A 26567-nucleotide genomic window follows, 5' to 3' on the forward strand; every position below is an offset into this window, starting at 1 on the left:
AAGGGCCGTTGCTATGGCGACAACCCCTCCCCCCCCCATCTCTCCCATCGGCCTCTTGTTTTCTGTTTGGATCCGCCGTCACTATGGTTTCGGAGGCCAGCCGTGATTGGTCAGACCGCAGCCCGTCCAGCACCTCATTGGTTGCGCGGGCCGGCCGGCGCGTGGCCGCGAGTTATTTGCATACTTGCCGCCGATTGGCTCTTCGGACGAGGTGGGCTCCCCACCTACCATTGGCCATCCCTTCGGATAAGTACCCGCCCCACTCTGATCTCCGTAATGATGATTAGCCAGACCCGGTGGAGCCCCGCCTACAGCCCGTCCGATTTGCATACAACCCGCCAAATTGGCCACTTGTGGGTTTTGGTTTGGACTTGGTGCAGGGTCAAAGCCATTGACAGAGCCAATGGTGACACATACAATAGAATCTGTACAGTGTGGAAACAGGCTATTTGGGCCAATAAGTCCCCACTGACTCTCTGAACAGCATCTCACCCAGACTCATCCCCATAAAACGATAATACATAGGAGCACAAATTAGGCCATTCGGCCCATCAAGTCTGCACCACCATTCAATCATGGCTGATAGGTCTCTCAACCCCATTTTTCCACTTAACCTCCACCCCTGTGTAAAGTGCATAGTGTGTTGGCTTTCATGACCAGGGGGAGAAAGTGAGGTCAGCAGATTCTGGAGTATCAGAGCTGAAAATGTGTTGCTGGAAAAGCGCAGCAGGTCAGGCAGCATCCAAGGAACAGGAAATTCAACGTTTCGGGCTTATGCTTATGCCCGAAACGTTGAATTTCCTGTTCCTTGGATGCTGCCTGACCTGCTGCGCTTTTCCAGCAACACATTTTCAGCTCTTCGTGAGCAGGGGTCTTGAGCTTAAGAGCTGTGGGGTTATGTGGCAGCCCTACCGAGCCCCAGTTAGACCACCCCTGGAATTATTGTGTTCAGTTCTGGTTGCCTCATTATAGGAAGGATGTGCAGTCTTCAGAGAGGGTGCAGAGGAGATTGACCAGGATGCTGCCTGGACTGGAGGGCATATCTTATGAAGAAAGGTTGAGGGATCGAGGGCTTATCTCATTGGAGCGAAGAAGGATAAGAGGTAACTTGATAGAGAATGTACAAGATGATTCGAGGCATACCCAGGGCAGATATGGCTAATTCTAAAGTGACTGGAGGAAGGTTTAGCAGAGATGTCAGAGGTTTATTTTTACACAGAGGCTAGTGGTGTGTGGAATGCACTACCAGCAGTGGTAGTAGAGTCAGACACATTAGGAACATTTAAGTGGCTGTTGGATAGGCACATGGATGATAGCAAAATGTAGGGTATGTAGGTAAGTTTGATCTTAGAGTAAAAGAAAAGATTGGCACAACATTGAGGGCCAAAGGGCCTGTACTGTGCTGTATTGTCCTCTGTTCTATAACCTTTGATCTCCTTGGCAATCAAGAACTTATCTCTGTTTTAAATATACGTTTGCAGCGATGGTGTGAGGATATCCAGGCCTCAATGCAATGCCCTTTTTCCAATCTATCACCACTCAGATTGGCTAAGAAATGGTAAATCAAGGAAGTAGATTGGTGGTACAAGTTGACACAAAGCTGGGATCAGATGGGATGTTGCAAGAAGTGCTCTTGGCTGTATTCTTTTAATAAGGGCATTCCTGATTTTGCCTGAAACGTCAATTTTCCTGCTCCTTGGATGCTGCCTGACCCGCTGTGCTTTTCCAGCACCACTCTAAACTTGACTTATTCTTTTAATCCTCTTCAGAAAGTGTTCAGAAAAGATTTGCTAGGATTTTGCCAGGGTTGGAGGATTTGTGCTATGGGGAGATGTTGAATAGGCTGGGGCTGTTTTCCCTGGAGGCTGAGAGGTGACCTTATAGAGGTTTATAAAATCATGAGGGGCACGGATAGGATAAATGTACAAGGTCTCCTGGGGTGGGGGAGTCCAGAACTAGAGGGCATAGGTTTAGGATGAGAGGGGAAAGATATAAAAGAGACCCAAAGGGCAACGTTTTTGCACAGAGGATGTGCGTGTGTGGAATGAGCTGCCAGAGGAAGTGGTGGAGGTTGGTACAATTACAACATTTAAAAGGCATCTGGGTGGGTATATGAATAGGAAGGGTTTGGAGGGATACGGACCGGGTGCTGGCAGGTGGGATATCTGGTCAGCATGGACAGGTTGGACTGAAGGGTCTGTTTCCATGCTATACGTCTTTATGACTCTAATCCTGATCATACTGATTTGATTTGACTTAGGTTGATTGATTTTGATCTAGGTACAGTGAAAAGTCTTTTCTTGTGTGCAGACGAGGCAGGTCATCTCACACAAAGTGCATTAGGGTCATAGAATGGAGCGAGGAGTCCAAGGTTCCTGCTGTGGAGAAGGTGCACAGAGAATTAAATCAACGTTAAATCTAAAACTTGAAAGGTCCATTCATCATAACAATAGGGAAGAAGCTATTGGTACATATTTAATCTTTTGTATCTCCTGCCTGATGGAAGAGGTTGGAAGAGACTATAAGCAGGGTGGGAGGGAGTCTTTGATGATGTTGGCTGCCTTCCTGAGGCAGCGGGAGGTGGAGACAGAGTTAATGGATGGGAGGTTGGCTTCCATGATGGTCTGGCCTGTGATCACAACCAGTTTCTTCCAATCCTGGGCAGAGCAGTTGCCACTACAAAGCCATGATGCATCTGGATAGGATGCTTTCTATGGTGCATCTATAAAAATTGGCTAGAGTCTTTACGCACATGCTGAATTTCCCTAGCCTCCTGAGGAAGTAGAGGTGTCGTTATGCTTCCTTGATATTGAACAGCAGAGTACACACGAAGGGCTGAATGGCCAAGTCTTACAAAGTCATAGAGTCACAGATATGTACAGTATGGAAACAGACCCTTCAGTCCAATCTGTCCATGCCGACCAGATATCCCAACCCAATCTAGTCCCACCTGCCAGCACCTGGCACATATCCCTCCAAACCCTTCCTATTCATGTACCCATCCAAATGCCTCTTAAGTGTTGTAATTGTACCAGCCTCCACCACTTCCTCTGGCAGCTCATTCCATGCATGTACCACTCTCTGTGTCAAAAAGTTGCCCCTTAGGTCTCTTTTACATCTTTCCTCTCTCACCCTAAACCTATGCCCTCTAGTTCTGGACTCCCTGACCCCAAGGAAAAGACTATTTATCCTATCCATGATCCTCATAATTTTGTAAACCGCTATAAGGTCACCCCTCAGCCTCCAACGCTCCAGGGAAAACAGCCCCAGCCTGTTCAGCCTCTCCCTATAGCTCAAATCCTCCAACCCTGGCAACATTCTTATAAATCTTTTCTGAACCCTTTCAAGTTTTACAACATCTTTCCGATAGGAAGGAGACCAGAATTGCATGCAATATTCCAACAGTGGCCTAACCAATGTCCTGTACAGCCGCAACATGACCTCCCAACTCCTGTACTCAATACTCTGACCAATAAAGAAAAGCATACTAAATGCCTTTTTCACTATCCTATCTACCTGCGACTCCATTTTCAAGGAGCTATGAACCTGCACTCCAAGGTCTCTTTGTTCAGCAACACACCCTAGGACCTTACCATTAAGTGTATAAGCCCTGCTAAGATTTGCTTTCCCAAAATACAGCACCTTGCATTTATCTGAATTAAACTCCATCTGCCACTTCTCAGCCCATTGGCCCATCTGGTCCAGAGTCTGAACTCAGTCAACCTCTCTTCATAAGATAAGCCCTCCAATCCAGCCTGGTAAACCTCCTCTGAATCCTCTCCAAAGCATCCACATCTTTCCTATAATAGGGCGACCAGAACTGGACGCAGTATTCCAAGTGCAGTCTAACCAAAGTTTTATAGAGCTGCAACAAGATCTCACGACTCTTAAACTCAATCCCCCTGTTAATGAAAGCCAAAACACCATATGCTTTCTTAACAACCCTGTCCATTGGGTGGCCATTTTAAGGGATCTGCGTACCTGCACACCAAGATCCCTCTGTTCCTCCACACTGCCAAGAATTCTATCCTTAATCCTGTACTCAGCTTTCAAATTCGACCTTCCAAAATGCATCACCTTGCATTTATCCAGGTTTTGAACTCCATCTGCCACCTCTCAGCCCATCTCTGCATCCTGTCAATGTCCCACTGCAGCCTACAACAGCCCTCTATACTGTCAATGACGCCTCCAACCTTTGTGTCCTCTTTGTGTGGGTTTCCTCTGGGCGCTCTGGTTTCCTCCCACAGTCCAAAGAGGTGCAGGTTAGGTGTATTGGCTGTGTTAAATTGCCCGTAGTGTTAGGTGTATTAGTCAGAGGGAAATGGGTCTGGGTGGATTGCACTTCAGAGGGTCGGTGTGGACTTGTTAGGCCGAAGGGCCTGTTTCCACACTGTCAGTAATCTAAAGAAAATACTTGTCAGACCTCAGCTGGAGTATTACGTGCAATCCTGGGGCACCAGGGGAAAAGGACAAGAACGTGATTAGAAAGGATGGTTCTAGGGATGATAAGATTCTGCTGCAGATCGGCTAGAGAACTTGGGATTGTTGGCCCTGGAGATTTGTTAGGGAACTATTTCGAGTACAGGGGGAAGGCAGCAGAATGACGGGAGGTGAAATGTTCAGTGAGAGTGAGATCTCCTGTGCTGAATCAAATCTGTGATTCTGAGAAATGTTAAAAGGCGTGGTGGACAGGTAGAAGAACGCAATTTCAGGGACAGACCTTTTCCAAAGGGATTGTAGTCTTCCAGCAGGCTGCCTGGTCTCCTTCTGTGCCAGGTTCTAAGATCAAATAACCAGGAGATGGTGTTCTGGGACATGCTCCTATGTAAAGCAATGGGTAGAATCCTCACCCACATCCTCACTTGGTCACTGGAGGTCACAAGCAACAACAAAATCAAAGACGATAACAGGAAATGTTGTGGAGATCCAGTTCTGTTTATTAAAGGCCAGTTGAAGGTAGAATCGGTCCTGCATTCTCCACCCAGCTGTAACTTCCAATATTCCTCGTGTGAACAGCCAGCTTCTTTCACACTGCTGTTGGACAGGGAGTTGGGAAAATGAGCACTGACTCTACATAAACGATAGCAACTAGAGAAAGGTGACCCACCCTTCTGGTGGGGAACTAGGGATGGGTGCTGATGATGTCCACAACTCAAAAATAACTCAAAATAAAGGAGATGATGCAGCCAGGTTAGTGAAGAGATGAGTAGTTGTCGAGATGTATTTAAGAACATTCCAGATCTTCGCCAAAGTGGTGGATGTGGAATCTTTAGCATTCAGCTGAAAGTGCTGATGGAATTATGTCTCCTATGAAAAGGTGGCACCTCCAACAGGGCAGCATTCCCTCGGTACTGCACTGGGGTAGGTCAGCCCGGACTACTGCCCCGACTCTGACCCCACGGAGGGTCAGCACTGGCACCGCCAGCCCCTTCAGCAACTGGGGGAGGGGTGGGGGGGGGTCATTGCTGTCTTAGAGGGGTTCACTCTCCACCCATCACCAGCACACACTCCAGACACTCCTCGCGGTCCCCTGGCTGCCCACACTCTTCCACGGCGTACAGGTGGCCTTTTGGGCACTGATACCAGTCTTGCTTCACCACATCCTCGGGGGCCATGAGCCGCTCAAACCCGGAGAACCACAGTTCCCCCGGACAGGGGGAGCTCTGTGTCAGCTCCTCCACGGCCCCTCTCACGCGCTGCTCTGTCGCCTCCGTCAGTTTCCCAATCAAGTCCCTGAGGAGGGGGGCAACAGTCTCCGCCAGTGGCTGTGCCCTCCCCTCGGCACCTCCCTCAGTCTCCCAGTGATGCTGCAGCCTCTTCAGCACGGCCAGGCAGGAGATCCTGGCGATCTCGCTCCGACATTCATTCAGCTGCTGCCAGGTGAAAGGTGCCACCTTGGTATCGAGCCAGCAGTCCACTCTGGTCAGCAGGATGTCCAGCTGGAGCTGCTCATGCAGGGGACACGCTCTCACCTGCTTCCGGACAGTGTCCAGGAACTGGAAGATGCAGAGAGATCTGCCCAGGGCCTGCAGCCCTGGCAGTGACTGTGAGGCCTCCACCTTCTTGCGAATGCTGTACCGCTGCTCCTTGTACTGCTGGTTAACGGAGGCCGCGATGATGCCATCCCTCAGCTGCTTCTTCATCTCCTCCACTTCCTCCGCAGCGCCCAGGACGATGCTCTTCACCCGGTTGATGCCGCGCCACCTCCTCTTGATGGCGTTGGCGTAGCGTCCGTTCCAGCGGATGGGGGTCCCGCACTTGGGGCAGGCCTCGAGACGGAGAGGCCTGGGGCCCTCGTCCATCAGGCGGTCCAGGGCGCCCACCTCCAGGACGTGGCCGCAGTCCTCCAGCAGCACAAAGCGGGCACCGGGCTCGCCCCCCAGCTGCTCCCGGTGGCAGGTACGGCACAGGGAGGGGCAGGGCTCCCCGCACAGGCCTACGCAGGGATGCCCGCAGGGGAGCGGGCGCTCGCAAGGCAGGCTGCACCGGGGGCGGTCGCACTCCTCGGAGCAGCGCCGGCCGCACCGGTGGTGGGGGCACCTCCAGGGGCAAGGCTGCTGGCAGGGCTCGCAGATCTCTCCGCACCTCCCCGGGCACACACTGTGCCAGCACCTGTTATCGCACGGCAGGGGGCAGGGCGGGCAGCTCTCGGCGCAGGGGGCCTTGCACAGGTGCCCGCAGAGGAGCAGCCGGCCACACTTCCTCCTGCAGCCTCGGTGCAGCCTGCCCTGCAGGCATTCGGCGCAGGTGCCCGCGCAGGGGTGCCCGCACTGCAGGGTCTCCGTGCACTTTGCCGGGCACAGCTGCTTGCTGCAGTCCTCGCTGCAGCGCTGCTGGCATTGGTGCCCGCACTCCAAGAGCCTGGCGCAGGGCTGCTGGCAGGGCGCTGCGGGGACCCCGCACTCGACCCGCTGCGTGTGCCCACACCCTGGCACCACCTTCTCCACCATTTCCTGGCAGGGCCCGCACTGCTCCCAGCAGCGCTTGGGGCAGCGGTGCCCGCTCTGGCAGAGCACTCGGACGCAGAGCTCCTTACAGCGGCTCCCCCGCTGGCCCGGCCGGTGAGAGTGGCAGCGCCGGCGGCAGTAATGGCCACAGTCCAGGCGGGCACCGCAGGGACCACTGCACGTCCAGCCAGGGAAGCGCCAGAAACCCTCCGGGGTCTCCACGATGACGCGTCGCTCTGGGTGGTTGGGGCAGGGAGCGGGCAGACCTTTCCCAGCCAGGGCCTTGTCCTTCAGCGGCTGCAGGAGCGACTCCCAGAGCTTTCTGTCAGGGCCCTGCTGCAGCCTCTGGAAGTGGCCCGTGCAGTAGAAGCCCATCCTGGCTCTGGAGAGGGCCACGCACAGGTGGTTCTTGTCCCCCGGGAGATCAGCACCCTCCTCCCAGTTACTGCGCACCAGCGACAGGAGGACAATGTCGCTCTCTCCACCCTGGAAGTCATCGATGGCCTTGACAGAGACGGAGGCCATGTCGTGGTCTCGGACCAGATTGCGGATCCTCCACATCTGGGCAGTGTAAGGGGTCAGGATCGTCAGCTGCTCCTCCCCATACCCCTGCTGCAGCAGGTAATGGCACAGCCCGACCAGGAACTGCGCCTCATGTTCATTGCTGTAGCCTCCGGCCTGGGTGCTCTCGTCCTCGTCCACCTGGTGCTCAACGAAGAAGATATTTGTCATCAGGCCCTGGGGAGAAATCAGGAGAGACACACACACAGAGTCAGGACCCAAGTCTCATTCTGAAACTAACGGAGTAAGTCATGGTAACATCTGGTGAACCACAGGCTCAGGCTAGTGCCTTTTCCAATGTTCATTGATGGAATATGGGCAGCACTGGCTGGGCCCAGCATTTATTGTCCATCTCCAGTTGCCCCTTGAGGAGGTGATGGGGAGCTGCCTTCTTGAACCACTGCAGTCCATTTCTGCTCGAGAGACACGGGTTCAGTTTCAACATGGCAGCTGCGGGTACTCAAATGCAGTAAATGATCGATTGCTGTAAAAACCCGTTGGGTCCCCTAAGGTCCTTTAGGAAAGGAAATCTATCACCCTTACCTGGAGTGGCCTACATGTGACTCCAGACCCACAGCAGTGCCACCCTCTGAAATGGGTCTAACAAGTTCCAGCGCAATCAGATTGGGTAACAAACAGCCAGCAGCAAGTAAAGGAAACCTTCCCCACCCAAACCTAACCCCTAATCCCACATCCCTTCTCCTGGGCTGGAAAGACAAACTATTCAACTGTGGCGGCTATCACATTCAGTGATGAACATGGTCTTTCCCATTGGGGAGAAAGTGAGCTCTGCAGATACTCGAGATCACAGCTGAAAATGTGTTGCTGGAAAAGCACACCAGGTCAGGCAGCATCCAAGGAGCAGGAGAATCGACGTTTCGGGCTGAGAAACATCGATTCTCCTGCTCCTTGGACGCTGCCTGACCTGCTGCGCTTTTCCAGCAGCACATTTTCAGGTCTTTCCCATTGGTCAGCCTGCAATCCAACTGGCCTGAGCCAAACAATGGAGAGACTGGTGTGGGCAGTAGTGCTGCCCTTCAGCTGCTGCCCTTATCCTCATAGACAGGGCAATGGGAAAGGAACTCCGTGCAGTGTGATTACTTGCATAGCTCTGTAAGGGGCTGGCTGAGGCATGGTGGGCCAAATGGTCTCAGTGCTTTGCGTCACAGTGGCCAGATCTCACTGGAATTCTCACCTTGATATCTTCATAGACTAACACCGAGCTGTGGTCTTCGAGTTTGGGGTAGAAAGTTGGGACCAGTAACTGGGAGATTTCAGGTCTCATTCGATGCTGGAAGCAATTGGAAAAGAATCATTGACTCCCTTCAGTGTGGAAGCAGGCCATTCAGCCCATTGGGTCCACCCCAACACTCCCACCCAGACCCACCATCCCATCCCAGCATTTCCCATGGCTAATCCACCTCAGCTACAGATCTCTGGTCACCACGCAGCCAATCCGCCAAACCTGCACATCTTTGGACTGTCGGAGGAAACCCTCCCAGGGACAGGCAGAACGTCTGGGTGGAGTTTGCACAGTCACCGAGGGTGGTCCCTGGTGCTGTGAGGCAGCAGTGCTAACCACGGAGCCACCATCGATTAGCACAGCTCATAACAGAACAACGCGGAGGTTTCTCAATCAACACTACCATCTCAGCTGGTGATGGGACATGTGTGTGTGCATGTGGCTGTGTGCACATGAGCATTGTATGTTTGTACGAACGAATGCAGACATCTTTATGTGGGTATCCTTCCTGTAGCATTTGTATCCTGGAAAATTAAGTTGTCAGTCCTGCCCGTCCCTGAGCCATGTATCCATAATTGCTCACAAACTTGATTGAGTTTTTTTTAAAAAGAAGTAACAAAGAAGATTGATGAGGGCAGAGCAGTAGACGTGATCTATATGGACTTCAATAAGGTGTTTGACAAGGTTCCCCATGGGTCACTGATCAGCAAGGTTGGATCTCATGGAATACAGGGAGAACTAGCCATTTGGATACAGAACTGGCTCAAAAGGTAGAAGACAGAGGGTGATGGTGGAGGGTTGTTTTTCAGACTGGAAGCCTGTGACCAGTGGAGTGCCACAAGGATCGGTGCTGGGTCCTCTACTTTTTGTCATTTACATAAATGATTTGGATGCGAGCATAAGAGGTACAGTTAGTAAGTTTGCAGATGACACCAAAATTGGAGGTATAGTGGACAGCAAAGAGGGTTACCTCAGATTACAACAGGATCTGGACCAGATGGGCCAATGGGCTAAGAAGTGGCAGATGGAGTTTAATTCAGATAAATGCAAGGTGCTGCATTTTGGGAAAGCAAATCTTAGCAGGACTTATACACTTAATGGTAAGGTCCTAGGGAGTGTTGCTGAACAAAGAGACCTTGGAGTGCAGGTTCATAGCTCCTTGAAAATGGAGTGGCAGGTAGATAGGATAGTGAAGAAAGCATTTGGTATGCTTTCCTTTATTGGTCAGAGTATTGAGTACAGGAGTTGGGAGGTCATGTTGCGGCTGTACAGGATATTGGTTAGGCCACTGTTGGAATATTGCGTACAGTTCTGGTCTCCTTCCTATCAGAAAGATATTGTGAAACTTGAAAGGGCTCCGAAAAGATTTACAAGGATGTTGCCAGGGTTGGAGGATCTGAGCTACAGGGAGAGGCTGAACAGGCTGGGGCTGTTTTCCCTGGAGTGTCGGAGGCTGAGGGGTGACCTTAGAGGTTTACAAAATTATGAGGGGCATGGACAGGATAAATAAACAAAGTATTTTCCCTGGAGTTGGGGAGTCCCGAACTAGAGGGCATAGGTTTAGGGTGAGAGGGGAAAGATATAAAAGAGACCTAAGGGACAACGTTTTCACGCAGAGGATGGTACGTGTATGGAATGAGCTGCCAGAGGAAGTGGTGGAGGCTGGTACAATTGCAACATTTAAGAGGCATATGGATGGGTATATGAATAGGAAGGGTTTGGAGGGATATGGGCTGGGTGCTGGCAGGTAGGACTAGATTGGGTTGGGATATCTGGTCGGCATGGACAGGTTGGACCGAAGGGTCTGTTCTCGTGCTGTACACCTCTATGACTCTATGACACGCGAGCAGAGCTCAGCTCCTGACGACCCAGGGGTCTTGCCCTTGTACCTGCTGACTCAGCCTCACGTACGGAATCTTGTTTTTGATCATTCGCTCAAACAGTGACACGTCCAGGTGGTACTGAGAGGCCACAGTGTGATCTGTTAACTTCGGCCTGAGCTGTAAGAGATAGAATAACAGGGGAGAGTGTGATGTGGAGGGGGGTCTGTGCAAAGGGGCCTCTGATCGTCAGAGAGATTCAACAGCCAACGATCGTTTCACGGTCACCAATACAAAGACTAGCTTTCAATTCCAGAGTTATAAACTGCACTCATTCATTCTTTGAATCTAGCCACTTTCAGAGCATTAGTCTGTGGATTACTAGTCCCAGAAACATTGACACTACAGCACCATCTCCCCTTCTCATTCCTGTCCCACGTAACTGCGTGGAAATTGCTACAGTTACTGCAGTAGGTCACGGTGACAGCTCACTCCCATCTTCTCAAGGGCAATTAGAGACAGGCAATACCCGCTGATCTAGCCAGCAACACCACAAGTGTTTTATATTCATTAACTCCTGGGACATGGGGGTGACTGGCTGGGCCCAACATTTATTGCCCATCCCCAGTTGCCCCTTGAGTAGGTGGGGGTGAGCGGTGTTGAGCTGCTGCAGCCATGTCCTTTAGGCAGACCCACAATGCCCTGAGGGAGGCTGAAACAGTTAAAAAGGAAAGATGACATTTCCTGCTCCTGGTCAGTGTTCAGCCACATGCACAAGCAGCAGGCGTTGTCCGAGGGAACCCCTTGGACTACGGATGGCCCCTCTGGAACCCACTGAAACATAAAAAAAGGTAGGAGCAGGAGGAGGCCATTCAGCCCCTCAAGCCTGGTCCACAATTCAGAATGACCACGCAGCTCCAGATCTGACTCCTGCCCTCCCGTCCGCCATATCCCATGATCCCCTTGGCCACAAGAGCTATATCTACCTCCTCCCTGAACATTCTGGCCTCAACCACTTCCTGTGCCAGAGAATTCCACAGGCTGTCCAGGTGCAGACATTTCTCCTCAGCTCAGTTCTGAGTGGTTTACCCCTTAACCATAAACAATGACCTCTGATTACGGACTCCATCATCCGGAACATCCCTTCCTGCGCCTAACCTGTCGTATCCTGTTAGAATTTTATAGGTTTCTATGGGAATCCCCCACCCCTCCCCTCCCCATTCCTCTAAACTCCGACCGACTCTACCTCCTCTCATATGTCAGCCCTGCCATTGCAGGAGTCAACCTGGCAAACTCTCACCAGACTCCCTCTACAGCAGGAGCATCCTCCCTTAGAGGAGAGCAAAACTGCACAGGGATGGCCTCACCAATACCCTGGATCATTGCAGCAAGACGTCCTTGTTCCTGTACTCAAATCCTCTCACTGTGAAGGCCAATATACAGTAAATTGCAGGAGTATTGATATACAGAGGGATCTCAGGATGCATGTCCATAGCTCCCTGAAAATTGAAACACCAGTGGATAAAAGTGGTCAATAAGCTGTATGGCACGTTTGCCTTCATCGGTCGGGGCAGTGAGTATTAAGGTTGGCAAGTCGTGTTGCAGCTGTATAAAAAAACTTTTTAATTGGCCACATTTGGAGTATTGTATGCGGTCCTGCTCCCCCAAACTACTGGAAGGTGTGAAGGTTTTGGAGAGGGTGCAAAAGTGGTTTACCAGGATGGTTGCCCCGTTCTGAGAGCTGGCACAGCAATAATGGGCTGAATGACCTCCCTCTGCACCATGCACATATCCCTGTGTAATGTTACACAAAGGGTTACACCCGACTGGGTGAGATACCAAAGAAGCCTAATATGTATATCAAAGGAAGTGATGCATTGTCACATGGCCCTCGCAGCATGACAAAGCCACAGGTTAAGATGTTGCTTAAATAAAGTTCATCTGACATTAAACTCCAAATATCTTTTCATTTTACAATGAGGGTGGGAAGCACAAGACAACGGGGAATAAGCCGGCCTATGAGGCTGCAAGTGGGAACATGACTGATCTTAATCCCATTTGCTTCCCTTCTCCCTGGATCCTTCAATATCACTTTATTCACAAGAATCTACTGATCTCTGTGACAGAGAGTTCGTCCACTTGCACCCAGAGCCTTTCCCATGGACAATGGTTCATTCAGGAATTTTCTTTCCGTGAATACAGTGTCATAGGAGATAATAGAAGACAGTAATTCGCTGGATAATTTCTCAGAACAATGTCTTGACCCATCAGAGTTGATCTGCCTGGTTTAAATTTAAACACAGCCTGCCAGTTGATCTGCCTGGTTTAAATTTAAACACAGCCTGCCAGTTAACTAATCAATCATCATTAACTTGTGCTCACTCCATGGAAAGGTCACTACCAATCAGAATCAGCACGTCCTTTCATACAGTCTCAGTATTGTTTCCCCTTTATGTTGGTATTTCTTGCACAGAGTCCTGACGAGTACACAATGAAAAGCTTCCATAACATGACCCTTTTCTCAGCTTCCCATAGAACACTGATGTAAACTGTGACCTCCCTTCTCTTGGACAGAGGAAGGAATCTCTCACTGGATCCCAGCGAGTGTGAGGAATGTCCCACTGGATCCCAACAAGAGCGTGAGGAATGTCCCATTGGATCCCAGCGAGAGAGTGAGGAATGTCCCACTGGATCCCAACAAGAGCGTGAGGAATGTCCCATTGGATCCCAGCGAGAGAGTGAGGAATGTCCCACTGGATCCCAACAAGAGCGTGAGGAATGTCCCATTGGATCCCAGCGAGTGAGTGAGGAATGTCCCACTGGATCCCAACAAGAGCATAAGGAATTTCCCACTACATCCCAATGACAGTGTCAGGAATATGTCACTGGATCCCATTGAGAAAAATGCGTTTTGATCCCAGCAAGAGAGCAAACACTCGATCCCAATGAGGGTGCAAGCTAAACCCACTGGATTCCAATGAGACAAACAAACATTCAACCCAATGAGAGAGATAGGAGAAGGGACTGGATCCCAATGAGACAGGACAATGGCCTTTACCTGCTTGTGGTCACCGATCATGATGAGGTGTTGACAAGATGGAGTCAGCGCGGTCACCACATGAGCCTCCAACACCTCAGCCGCGCCTTCAACCAGGACAATCCGGGGCTCAACCTTCTGCAGCAGGGCCCGGTACTTGGCAGCTCCTGCATATCAGGGCAAAAACACAGCGTAAGGCCCTGGGCACACGCACAGGCCAGGAGGGGACAACAACCTTCATTGGTGTAGCACCTTTAATACATTACAACTCATTGCGGTTAACTGTAAACTGCCCATCCACAATGACCTATCAGGTCACTCCATTCCATCAAGCTTCCACAGAGTAGTTCCAAAGAAGAGTCATTCTGGACTCAAAATGTTAACTTTCGTTTCTCTCCCCAAACCACCGGCCCAAGTTTTTACCACATTTTCTCGAAGGAACAGTGATACATTTCCAAAATCGACTGTTCGGTAACATACAGTGCTGCTGGGTCCCTCCCTAACCAGTACCGTGTGGGGGTCCTGATACCACACGGACTGCAGTGGTTCAGGAAGGCAGCTCACCACCACATTGCAAGGGCAACTAGGGATGGGAATAAACACTGGCCACTCAGCAATGCCGTCATCCCATTTAGATGTAGATTTGTACTTGGAGTACTGTGGACAGTTCTGGTCACCGCATAATAAGGAGGATGTGGAAGCTTTGGAAAGGGGCAGAGGAGATTTACTAGGATGTTGCCTGGTATGGAGGGAAGGTCTTACGAGGAAAAGCTGAGGGCCTTGAGGCTGTTCTCATTAGAGAGAAGAAGGTTGAGAGGTGACTTAATAGAGACATAGAAGATAATCAGAGGGTTAGATAGGGTGGACAGGGAGAGCCTTTTTCCAAGTATGGTGATGGCGAACATGAGGGGGCATAGCTTTAAATTGAGGGGTGATAGATATAGGACAGATGTCAGAGGCAGTTTCTTTACTCATAGTAGTAGGTAAGGGTATGGAATGCTTTTGAAAATCTGTTGCTGGTTAAAGCACAGCAGGTTAGGCAGCATCCAAGGAATAGGAATTTCCTATTCCTTGGATGCTGCCTAACCTGCTGTGCTTTAACCAGCAACAGATTTTCAACTGTGATCTCCAGCATCTGCAGACCTCATTTTTTACCCTATGGAATGCTTTGCCTGCAACAGTAGTAGATTCGCCAACTTTAAGTACATTTAAGTCGTCATTGGACAGGTATATGGACGTACATGGAATAGTGTAGGTGGGATGGGCTTCAGATTAGTATGACAGGGCGGCGCAACATCGAGGGCCGAAGGGCCTGTACTGCGCTGTAATGTTCTATGTTCTAGATGTGTCACAGGAGCACCACAAAATAAAATGCGACAATAAGAGAAAGGGTTATAAGGAGAGGTGACCAAATGCTTGATCCAAGAAGCATCTTAAAAGGAGGACAGTGAGGTAGAGGGTGGTTTAGGGCATGAGTTTCAGAATTTGGGACCCCCCACAACTGAAGGCACAGCCACAGATGGAGAAACAATTAAAATGAGGATGCTCAAGAGAGACGGGAATTACAACAGCACAGATACATTGAGGGGTTGTTTGGACTGGTGGAGATCGCGAGTGGCAATGCCACACAGGGATTTGAAAGTAAGGATGAAAATTTCAAGCAACTAGAGGGGTTGCTTAGCTCGAAGCCAATGTTGTTCAGAGAGCAGAGGGCCTCACCGGCATGTTGGTAGGAGCCCATGTTAACTGAATGATATAATTGACTCTACTTAACATTCCCCCAGCCTTTCAGTCCCAGAGTGATTCAAACACAGAGCGCACCGCACTGTCAGAGGGTCAGTGCTGAGGGAGCGCCGCACTGTCGGAGGGTCAGCGCAGAGGGAGTGCTGCACTGTCGGAGGGTCAGCGCTGAGGGAGCGCCGCACTGTCGGAGGGTCAGCGCAGAGGGAGCGCCGCACTGTCGGAGGGTCAGCGCTGAGGGAGTGCCGCACTGTCGGAGGGTCAGTGCTGAGGGAGTGCCGCACTGTCAGTGATGCTGTTTTAGAATACAAACAAGCTGTCTTTGCCCCCTCACATGAGGGTGAAATATCGTAAGTTCCTAATTGGCATGTGTGACCATCACCAAAACACACCAAGTTTGTTATCTGGTGGTGGGAGCGTGTTGTGTGCAGATTGGCTGCTGAACCACTGTTTAACATGGTTTTAGACCTCCCGACAGTGTGGAACAGTTTGATGGAAGCGCAATCATTTCTTGTCACTGGGCCGCAGATGATCCGGACCATCTCTTGGATGTTGATCTTTCCCAAAACATAACTCAATGTTAAATGGGGGTACCTGTGGTTGTCATGGAAATCACATCAGCAGTTTTCAGCAGCATTGCATCCTCCTCCACCATCAGCTCAGACAGTTCCTGTGTCTTCTCTTCGTACAAGTTGACATGTTTATTGATGGAGGCTTGGAGCTTCTCCTGGTAGGCCTTTCTCCATTTCCTATAAAAACACAGCTCCACTTTCAACCCAGACTCTTTCATTATCATCTTTCACTGACAGGAGTATCACATTGCTCACTGCTGTTGGTGTGGGACAAAAATGTATCAAACAATCCCAGGACAGGGGTTACACAACATAGAGCAGTACAGCACGGGAACAGGCCCTCTGGCACACCATGTCAGTGTCAATTATGACCCCATTCTCAAACTAATCCCATCTGCCTGCACATGGTCCATAACCCTCAGTGTCCTGCCTGGTCATGTCTCTGTCTAAATGCCTCTTAATTGTTGCAATTAAATCTGTTTCTACCATCGCCCCTGCCACATTCCAGGCACCGAACGCTCTCGGTATAAAACATGTCTCGCACATCTCCTTTAAACTTTCCCCCGCTGACCTTAAACCTACGCCTCCTAGATTCTGACATTACCAGCCAGGGAAAAAAACTCCCAATATCCACCCTATCAATGCCTCTCGTAACTTTAAACACTTCTCAGGTCACCCCTCAGCCTCTGACACTCTAGAGAAAACAATCCAGCTTTGTCCAACCTCTCCTTATAGCTAATACACTCCAATCCAGGCAACATCCTGGTAAACTTCCTTTTGCTCCCTCTCCAAAGCCTCCACGTCCTTTCAATAGCGTGACCTCAGGAATCGTGCACAACACTCCAAATGTGGCCGAACGAAAGTTTGATACAGTTGCAGCATAATTTGCCAACCTTTATCCTCAATGCCCTGACTGATGGAACATGCCCTACGCTGTCTTTCCCACTTTCTCCTGTTGTGTTACCACTTTCAGGGAGCTATGGCCTTGCACCCCCTAGACCCCTCTGTGTCAATACTCCTCAAGGTCCTGCCATTTACCACATACTTACCTTTCACCTGTGACCTCCCAAAATGCATCACCTCACACTTGTATCACACTGATCTATTTCCTACTGTATCCTCTGACAACCTGTCTCACTATCCACGGCACCTCCAATTTTTGTGTTATCCGTAAAGTTACTGATCTCCGATTTCCAAATCAGACAGATACCCTTCCACCACTGCCCTCTGTCTCCTATGACCAACCTAATTTTGTTTCCAACTTACCAACTCACCGAGGATCCCATGTGACTTAATCTTCTGGACCAACCTACCATGAGGGACCTTATCAAATGCTTTAGTAAAGTCCATGTAGACAACACCCACTGCCCTACCCTCAATCACATTCATCAAAAAACCCCATGAACTTTGTGAGACAACCCCTCCCCTGTACAAAGTCATGCTGACTGTCCATAATAAATCCATTCTATTCTAAATGCGAGTAAATTCTGTCCCTCAGAATCTTCTCCAATAATTTCCCTACCTCAGACACAAGGTTCACTGGCCTCCAACTTCTAGTAAGTCCTGTCCCTGAGAATCGTCTCCAATCAATTCCCTACCTCAGACGTAAGACTCACCGGCCTATAATTTCCTGGATTATCCCTGATGCCCTTCAAACAAAAGGGATAACATTGGTTATTCTCCAGTTTTCTGGGGCCTTGCCTGTAGCTAAAGAGGATACAAAGATCTCTGTCAAGGCCTCAGCAATCTCCTCCCTTGTCATCCTCAGTACCCTGGGATAGATCCCATCAGCCCCTCAGACTTAACTACCTTAATGCTTTTAAAGACACTGAATACTTCTTCTTAATATTGGCATGCCCCAGGAATATCAGCATACCGTTCCCTAACCTTACCATCTCCCTCTCCTTGGTGAATACCAATGTGAAGTACTCATTAAAGATCTCACTCACTCTGTCTGGCTCCACCTAAATTCCCTCCTATGTCCCAGTGTGGACCTACCCTTTCCCTCACTGCCTTTTGCTGATAATATACCAATAAAATGCCTTGGGATTCTCCTCACTCCTACTTGCCAAGGACATTTCAAGGCTCCTGTTTGCCCAACTAATTCCTTGTTTAAAATCTTTGCTGCTTCTTTTACACTCCTCAAGGACCTTGCCTGATTTCAGTTTCCTAAACCTTACAAATAATTCCTTTTATTGTGACTAATCCATTGAGAGGATAAGTTGATCGGTTGCGCATCATCACATCCCAGCCACATATACACCAGCTGCCCTCCCTGTGGTCCTACCATTGGGCATCACTAGGATTCCTAATACTTTCTTTGTCTTCCAACTCCAGCAGGAGCCCGCTGGTCCTGAATTCTGATCAGCTGGCCTCTAAAGAAAACTCTCACGTGTCAGATGGGGATTTACCCTCAAACAGCCGACCCCAATCTAATTTCTCCAGTTCCGGCCTAATATTGTTGGAATTAGCCTTCCCCGAATTTAGTACTTTCACCCAAGGACTAGTCTTAGCCTTATCCTTAACCTTCTTAAAGCTTAAGAAATTATGATCACTGTTCCTAAAATGCTCCCCCACTGAAACTTCAATCACCTGCTCAGTGACATTCCCCAACAGAAGGTCTGATATGGCCCACTTTCCAAGATACGCATTCCCAGGACAGGGACAGAATGGGGTTAAGCTACAGAGTAAAGCTCTCTCTACACTGTCCCCCATCAAAAATTCCCTGGACAGGGACAGCATGGGAGTAGAGACAGAATAAAGCTCCTTCTACACTGTCCCCCATCAAAAACTCCCTGGACAGGGACAGCATGGGAGTAGAGACAGAATAAAGCTCCCTCTACACTGTCCCCTTACCCAAATGCTGCACTATCAAGTAATGGCATCTTTCAGGATCAATATTAAAATGAGGCCCTGTCAGAAATTGTTGTCCTGAAGACTTCATTTATTTATTTACTCATTTGTGGAATGTGGGTGTTTTTAGCTGGACCCAGCATTTATTGACCATCCCTAGTTGCCCCCTTGAGAAGGTGGGGGTGAGCTGCCTTCTTGAACCGCTGCAGCCCATGCGCTGTAGGTTGACCCACAATACCTTAGGGAGGGAATGCCAGGATTTTGACCCAGCGACACTGAAGGAACAGTGATATATTTCCAAGTCAGGATGGTGAGTGGCTTGGAGGGTAACTTGCAGGGGGTGGTGTTCCCATGTATCTGCTGCCCTGTCCTTCTAGACGGAAGTGATTGTGGGTTGGGAAGGTGCTGTCTGAGGATCTTTGGTAAATTTCTGCAGGAATTCATGGAATAGCTCCAGTTCATGACTGAGCCCAAACGCAGGAGAAAGGTCAGGCAGAGAGAGAGCAAGACAGACAACTAAATTGCTGGCTGCTATAAGAGTTTCCTTAGAACCTTTTTGTTCAATACTTGTCAAAACATCGAAGCTGCGGATTTGACGTTTGCCTGACCATTAAGAATTGTCCAATCAGCAAATAAATCAGCTTGATGTGACAGTCTCGGTTACATAGAACATAGAAAAATACAGCACAGTACAGGCCCTTCGGCCCTCGATGTTGCGCCAACTGAAGCCTACCTAACCTACACTAGCCCACTTTCCTCCATATGCCTATCCAATGCCCGTTTAAATGCCCATAAAGAGGGAGAGTCCACCACTGTTACTGGCAGGGCATTTCATGAACTCACAACCCGCTGAGTAAAGAATCTACCCCTAACATCTGTCCTATAACAACCTCCCCTTAATTTAAAGCTGTGTCCCCTAGTAACAGCTGACTCCATTAGCGGAAAGAGGTTCTCCCTGTCAACCCTATCTAAACCCCTAATCATCTTGTACACCTCTATCAAATCTCCTCTAAACCTTCTTTTCTCCAATGAGAACAGCCCCAAGTGCCTCAGCCTTTCCTCATATGATCTTCCTACCATACCAGGCAACATCCTGGTAAACCTCCTCTGCACCCGTTCCAGTGCCTCCACATCCTTCCTATAGTATGGCGACCAAAACTGCACACAATACTCCAGATGAGGCCGCACCAGAGTCTTATACAACTGCAACATGACCTCAGGACTCCGGAACTCAATTCCTCTACCAATAAAGCCCAGTACGCCATATGCCTTCTTCACAGCACTACCTGACAGGCAGATCAGATGCCCAATGGTAGGACCACAGGGAGTGCAGCTGGTGTATATGTGGCTGGGCATGTGATGATGCGCAACCAATCAACTTATCCTCTCAATGGATTGGCACATTCCCTGGCACTGCCTGGCAAAGAAGACAGAACACAAAGCAGGATCTATCTCATCCTTAGCCCATCAGCCAACACAAGTGAGCTGCTCTTTTGAGAAATCTTCCCGAACCCTTCTCAGTTGGAGAGTCTTCTGTTACAGCGAAGGGTCCAAACCTAGAAATACTATAGCCATGTGTAGTCCTGCATTCCAAAAATATGGTTTTAAAAAGCAGACTGTTACAGAGGGGACTGCTGGTGTCAATTCAATGGCTAGCCTACACAGTCTGGGCGTGGACCTGATGGAACGTACCACCTGAAGAAACTTCAAGCATTCTGCTCGGAGATCTTTCATGATCCCAAAGACAATAAGGGGCTGACAGGTTCTGCTCAACAGTGAGACACCCTGTGTAGACAATGTCCCAAACCACAGACGCATTTTGTGTTCTTCTGTTTGAAGAGTACAAAAGGACGGGGTTAAAAAGACAGTCCAACACTAGTGGGACTGAATATTCTCACACACACCAACCAGAGTTCAAGCGTTAGCGTGTTCTGAAGGTCACAAAGAACTATCCCCTAGTCACCTCTGTATTGCAGGTAAAGGAGACTCCTCACTCTGAGTACTAGAAGTCAGGTAGCAGCTAGATAAAAGGCAAATGGGATAACAGAAGGACTTTCACATTCTGAACATCGAAATTCAATCACAGTCAAAAGGAACTAGAGCAACAGACTCTCAATCAGCCTGCAAGACTAAGGATTGTGAAGCGATTTATTCAAACTCATGGTAACCTCCACTGCAATGTTCAACTATCTGCTCACCACAAACAATTCAGAGACTGATCCACCTACCTTGTTCCTAAAACTTTTATGCTTTTGGAATTCCCTTATATATCTAATCTTTGTGGTGCCTTACATATTTTCCTCACACTTAATTATTAATAAAGTCACTCATTAATTCAAGGAAGCCAGGTTAAATGGATTCCTATTGAAGCCTGTCCATCATCCAGGAGGCATAAGTCAGGAGTGTGATGGAATACTCCCCATTTGCCAGGACGGGTGCAGCTCCAACACCACAAGAAGCTTAACACCATCCAGGACAAAGCAGCCACTTTGATTGGCACCACATCCACAAACATCCATCCCTCCACCACCCATGCCAGCAGCAGCAGTGTGTACCATCTACAAAATGCACTGCAGAAATTCGTCAAAGACCCTCAGACAGTACCTTCCAAACCCACAACCACTTGGGCAAGCACTAGGGCAGCAGGTACTTGGGAACACCACCATCCTTTGCAAGTTCCCCTCCAAACCAGTCACCATCCTGACTTGGAAATATATCGCCATTCCTTCACTGTCGCTGGGTCAATATCCTGGAATTCCCCTCCCCAAGTGTATTGTCGGTCAACCCACAGCACATGGACTGCAGCGGTTGAAGAAGGCAGCTCACCCCCACCCTCTCAAGGGGTAACTAGGGACGAGCAATAAATGCTGGGTCCAGCTACTGTGCACAGCCCACAAAATGAATAAAACAGTTCCTGTTGAAGCAGCAGTTAATTAGGGTCAGGGAGAAAGGGAGGGAATCCTTCATAAATTCACCTCATTGTGACCAACTGCAGAGGTGGGTGAATAAGAATCCTGTTCCTTGGATGCTGCCTAACCTGCTGTGCTTTAACCAGCAACACATTTTCAGCTCGAATAAGAAGGGAAGCCAGTTTATTCCTCCTGAGCACAGAGGAATGGTTTCGGGACTGGATTGGGAAAGCTCACCTGGGGCCTCAGGGTGAAACATTTCCTACATAGCAAAAGGAAGGACTTCATTGGCTGCAGAGACCGTGGAGACACATCGAGGTTATGAAATGAGTGATGTAAATGGATGTCTTGTTTCTCTCTATTGTTTAATCACACTGTTATGTTCCCAGGCAGCAGAGCCATGCCTCGCTTGTTACCTGTATAAACGCCACCGATCATTAAGATCTAGTTCCCAGACATCCTTGATGTTCCAAACTTCCTCCTCCTCCATGATGCTTTGATATCCCAAATTTTTCTGAATTGCTCTTGCATCTGGATCACTACAATAACAAAAGAGGGAGGAGCAGTTTATCCATTTCTAGGCACGGTCCCCCATCCAGCACAGCCTTCGATTGACACCCCACCTGGGCTTTCGGCCTAACTCCTCCCGAATTTCATCGGGTCGTTTAGGCCTTGAGCACACCAACACAGGCCTCCAGTGACCGCCACTGGCTGTGAACAACCTCCTCAGGCCCATCCAGTTCCCTTGGGATTTGACCAGCAGCGCAGGTCCCTGGCGCTTGCGAGGTAGCGGTGCTAACCACTGAGCGACCATGCCACCGATGGTCAAGGGGAGCTGTTAGCTCTTGTTCAGGGCTGGTCGAGGCCCAACGCTGTTAGGCAGGGCCTGTGTGGGTATGTGGGTCAATCAAGGCCTGATGTGACTGGTGACGACTAGTGCAGGAGGGTCAGTGTGGACTTGTTGGGCTGAAGGGCCTGTTTATATTCGGTAACCAACTCCATTGACCCTCCGTCAACCCATGTTCAATAGGCCTCTCAGACAGACAGTCTCCAACCCACACAGATTTCTCTGTAGTTTTATTAGGTATTCATATAACTATTGATGAGTTAGCTTAACATCTGTCATTGGGAAAATATTAAGAGTTTATTGTAGAATCATTGAATAGCAAAGCATTTAGAAATATATAATACGATGAAGAGAGTCAACACAGTCTCATGAAGGGGAAATCATATCTGACACATTTACTGCAGTTCTTTGAAGAGGTAAAAACAGGATAGATAAAGCAGATGTAATAGATTTAGAATCCATAAGGTGTTGCATAAAGGAGCACACACTGGGTGACTTAATAAGATAAGAGCCATGTGTTGGAGGTAGGATGGCAGATGCAATATAACGAGAATTCATGGGAGGCTATCCACTTTGGCAGTTAAAACAGATCAGAATGAATGGTGGAGCAGGCTCGATGGGCTGAATGGCCTAGTCCATGTTCTATGTTCTATTAGCATGGATAAAGGCTGGGCTAACTAACAGAAGACAAAGAGTTTGGATAAGGAGGACATTTTCAGGATGGTAAGCTGGAACCAGTGGTGGGTCACAAGGATTATGTTAATTTAGATAGATAGATTTAGATCGATTCCCTACAATGTGGAAATAGGGCCTTCGGCCCAACTCCACACTGACCCCCCAAAGAATTCTGGAGCCATAATTATTTACAACATATTAATTAGGAAACTAAATGTACTATCACCAAGTTTGCAGATGATACAAAAATAGGTGGGAGGCAAGTGGGAAGGTGGCACAAAGCATCTACAGAGGGATACAGACAAATGAGCAAAGTCTTGGCACATGGAGTATAACGTGGGGAAATGTTTGGCAGGAAGAATAGAGGAGCTGAATATTATTTAGATGGAGAAAGCTAAAGATGGAGGGTGATGAAAACAGAGGGATTTGGAAGTCCTTATGAATGAATCATAAAATAATAGCATCCAACTTCATTGGGTAAAAGCAAAGGCCAATGGAAGTTTAGCTTGTATTTCAAAAGAAGTAGCATATAAAAGCAATAGAAAAGATTTTGTGAAACCTGAAAAGGTTCAGAAATGATTTACGAGGGTGTTCACAGGACTGGAGGGTTTCAGCTATAGGGAGAGGCTAAATAGGCTGGGGCTGTTTTCCCTGGAGTGTCGGAGACTGAGGGGTGACCATATAGAGGTTTATAAAATCATAAGGGGCGTGGATAGGGTAAATAGGCAAAGTCTTTTCCCTGGGGTGGAGAAGTCCAGAACTAGAGGTTTAGGGTGAGAGGGGAAAAATATAAAAGAGACCAAAGGGGTAACTTTTCACATTGAGGGTGGTGCATGTAGGAAACAAGTTGCCAGTGGAAGTGGAGGAGGCTGGTACAATAACAACATTTAAAAGGCATCTGAATGGATATATGAATAGGAAGGGTTTAGAGGGATATGGGCCAAGTGCTGGCAACTGGGACTAGATCAGTTTCGGACATCTGGTCAGCATGGATGAGTTGGACCGAAGGGTCTGCTGCATAACTCTATGCCTTTATAAAAACAGGCAGGTATTGGTGCTAAGTGCACTCCTAGGATATGGTAAACCATTCTGGTCCCCACATCAAAGTAGAAATATTGGAGGCAATATAGAGAGGTTTCACCAGGCTGACCCCAGGAATGGAGAGACCTTAATGAAATGTAACATTCATAAACGGACCTGACAGGGTAGATGGGGGGAAAGTGGTTTCCCTTTGTGGGAGAGTCAGGGACCAGAGAGAATCATCACAGAATTAGGGTTTGCACACTTAAGACCGAGATGAGGAAGAATTTGTTCATCTCAGAAAGTACTGAATCTGTGGAAGTCTTCACTGCAGAGGACTGTCGAGGCTGAGGTGTTAAATGTATCCAAGGCTGAGATTGTGAACCAATAAGGGAATCAAGAGTTATGGGAAAAAGATAGAAATGTGGAGTTCAGGATTATCAGATGAGCCATGATCACACTGTTTGGCAGAGCAGAGCTGATGGGCCGAATGGCCTACTAAGTTCATTTGTTTTATGGTGTACATAAGTGTTTTGCAGCGCTTGCTCTTCACTTGTTAAATATCGACAATACTGAACTGGAGGTGATGAGATGGTGATGGTAAAGTGGAAAATTTGCTGAGCCATGAGATTATAGACACAAAAACAGAAGTTGCTGGAAAATCTCAGCAGGTCTGGCAGGGTCTGTGGAGAGAAAGCAGAGTTAATGTTTCAGGTTCGGTGACCCTTCCTCATTAACTCGGATTTCTCTCCACAGATGCTGCCAGACCTGCTGAGCTTTTCCAGCAACTTCTGTTTTTGTTTCTGATTTCCAGCATTCACTGTTCTTTCGGTTTTTACATGAGATTATAGAGACTGCCCACAGTCCCTCCTGGACACCCTGTACTGAGTTAGAACATTACTGCGCAGTACAGGCCCTTCTGCCCTCGATGTTGCGCCAACCTGTGGACCCAATCTGAAGCTCATCTCACATACACGATTCCATTATCTGAAAGCCAGTGCTTCCAAATAAACCTGTTGGACTATAACCTGGTGTTGTGTGATTTAACTTTGTCCACCCCAGTCCAACACCGGCACCTCCATATCATCGATATGTTTATGCAATGACCATTCAAATGTCCTTAAAGTTGGCAAGTCTACTACTGTTGCAGGATCTGTTTGGAGTCTGTCCACTGTCTATTGTACTTACTATGTAATTGAAACTCGAATACCTTATGTCAACACCGGGAGTGTATGCAAACTTCTCTCCTGCCCACTGGTCAGCGCTACACGGTGGGTCAGGGGAGTCACTCCCATCCAGATCCCATTCCATCTCTGCATCATCCACCTCATGTAATCTGTTTCTGGAGTTAAACTCTGAAGAGCAAGACAGAGTAAAGATATAAGGGAAACACGGCACCATCATTGAAACCCCACTATCGACGTCCTGGGGATTACCATTGACTACAAATACAACTGAACTCACCACCTAAACACAGAGACTACAAGAGCAGGTCAGAGGCTGGGAATCCTGCGGTGAGTAACTCATCTCCTGACTCCCCAAAGCCTGTCCACCAGCTACAAGGCACAAGTCAGGAGTGGGATGGAACACTCCCCACTTTCCCCTGGGTGGATACAGCCCCAATGACACTCAAGAAGCTCGACACCATCCAGGTCAAAGCAGCCAGGTCAATGTGATTGGCACCACATCCACAAACACCCATTCCCTCCCACCACCGACGCTCAGTAGCTGCAGTGTGTCCTATCAACAAGATGCACTGCAATCAGACATAGGTCTAGCCAGGGTCGGCCGAATGCCTGGATGGATATGGACACAGGCACAGACATCCATGGAAATGGACACTCGCGGATAGGGACACGGAGACCCACGGAGACAGACACTCACGGATACGGAGACAGACACCTACAGACATGGACCCCCACAGACACGGATTTACAACTTGCCAGTTGAAGGGGATGTCGCTTTCGGACAGGGGCAGAAATATCTGATGGGTTCTGTCTCTAGCCCCCTGTGATATATCCTCCTTTCAGTCCCATTCTTTGACCAGAGGCAAGGGGGAATATTCAACCACTTCAAGATGAACAACTCCTCCAGTGGGGCCTGAGAGAGATGCACAACAATGAAGTTGCAAAAACCTTACAATCATTCACTATTAATATGGACAGCTCCGTTTCCCACATCCTCAGGTACCATCCCTCCCCCACAAACCCCAGGCACCTCCCCTCCCCCAATAACCCCAGACACACCCTTCCCCCACCAACCCCGCATCCTCTCCCTCCTAACCCCAGGCACCCCTCCCCTCACTAACCCCAGACACCTCCTCCTCTCACTGACCCCAGACAC

The 26567-nt window shown here is 49.0% G+C and overlaps 1 protein-coding gene across 1 annotated transcript in view; it reads right to left on the minus strand.

Moving 5' to 3' along the window:
• Window positions 1-4931: 4931 nt before the first annotated feature.
• Window positions 4932-26567, minus strand: part of LOC132816178 (NFX1-type zinc finger-containing protein 1-like) — a 37883-nt gene continuing 16247 nt past the window's right edge. The window contains exons 7-14 of the mRNA XM_060825668.1: window positions 26168-26324; window positions 25435-25579; window positions 22099-22221; window positions 15943-16097; window positions 13630-13775; window positions 10641-10751; window positions 8704-8799; window positions 4932-7685 (exon numbers count right to left, since the gene is read on the minus strand). Of these exons, the coding sequence (XP_060681651.1) occupies window positions 5481-7685; window positions 8704-8799; window positions 10641-10751; window positions 13630-13775; window positions 15943-16097; window positions 22099-22221; window positions 25435-25579; window positions 26168-26324 (3138 nt within the window). The 3' untranslated portion in view covers window positions 4932-5480. The remainder of the gene's footprint in view (window positions 7686-8703; window positions 8800-10640; window positions 10752-13629; window positions 13776-15942; window positions 16098-22098; window positions 22222-25434; window positions 25580-26167; window positions 26325-26567) is intronic.

This window comes from Hemiscyllium ocellatum, chromosome 5 (assembly GCF_020745735.1).
Source record: "Hemiscyllium ocellatum isolate sHemOce1 chromosome 5, sHemOce1.pat.X.cur, whole genome shotgun sequence".
NCBI classification, from domain to species: Eukaryota; Metazoa; Chordata; class Chondrichthyes; order Orectolobiformes; family Hemiscylliidae; genus Hemiscyllium; species Hemiscyllium ocellatum.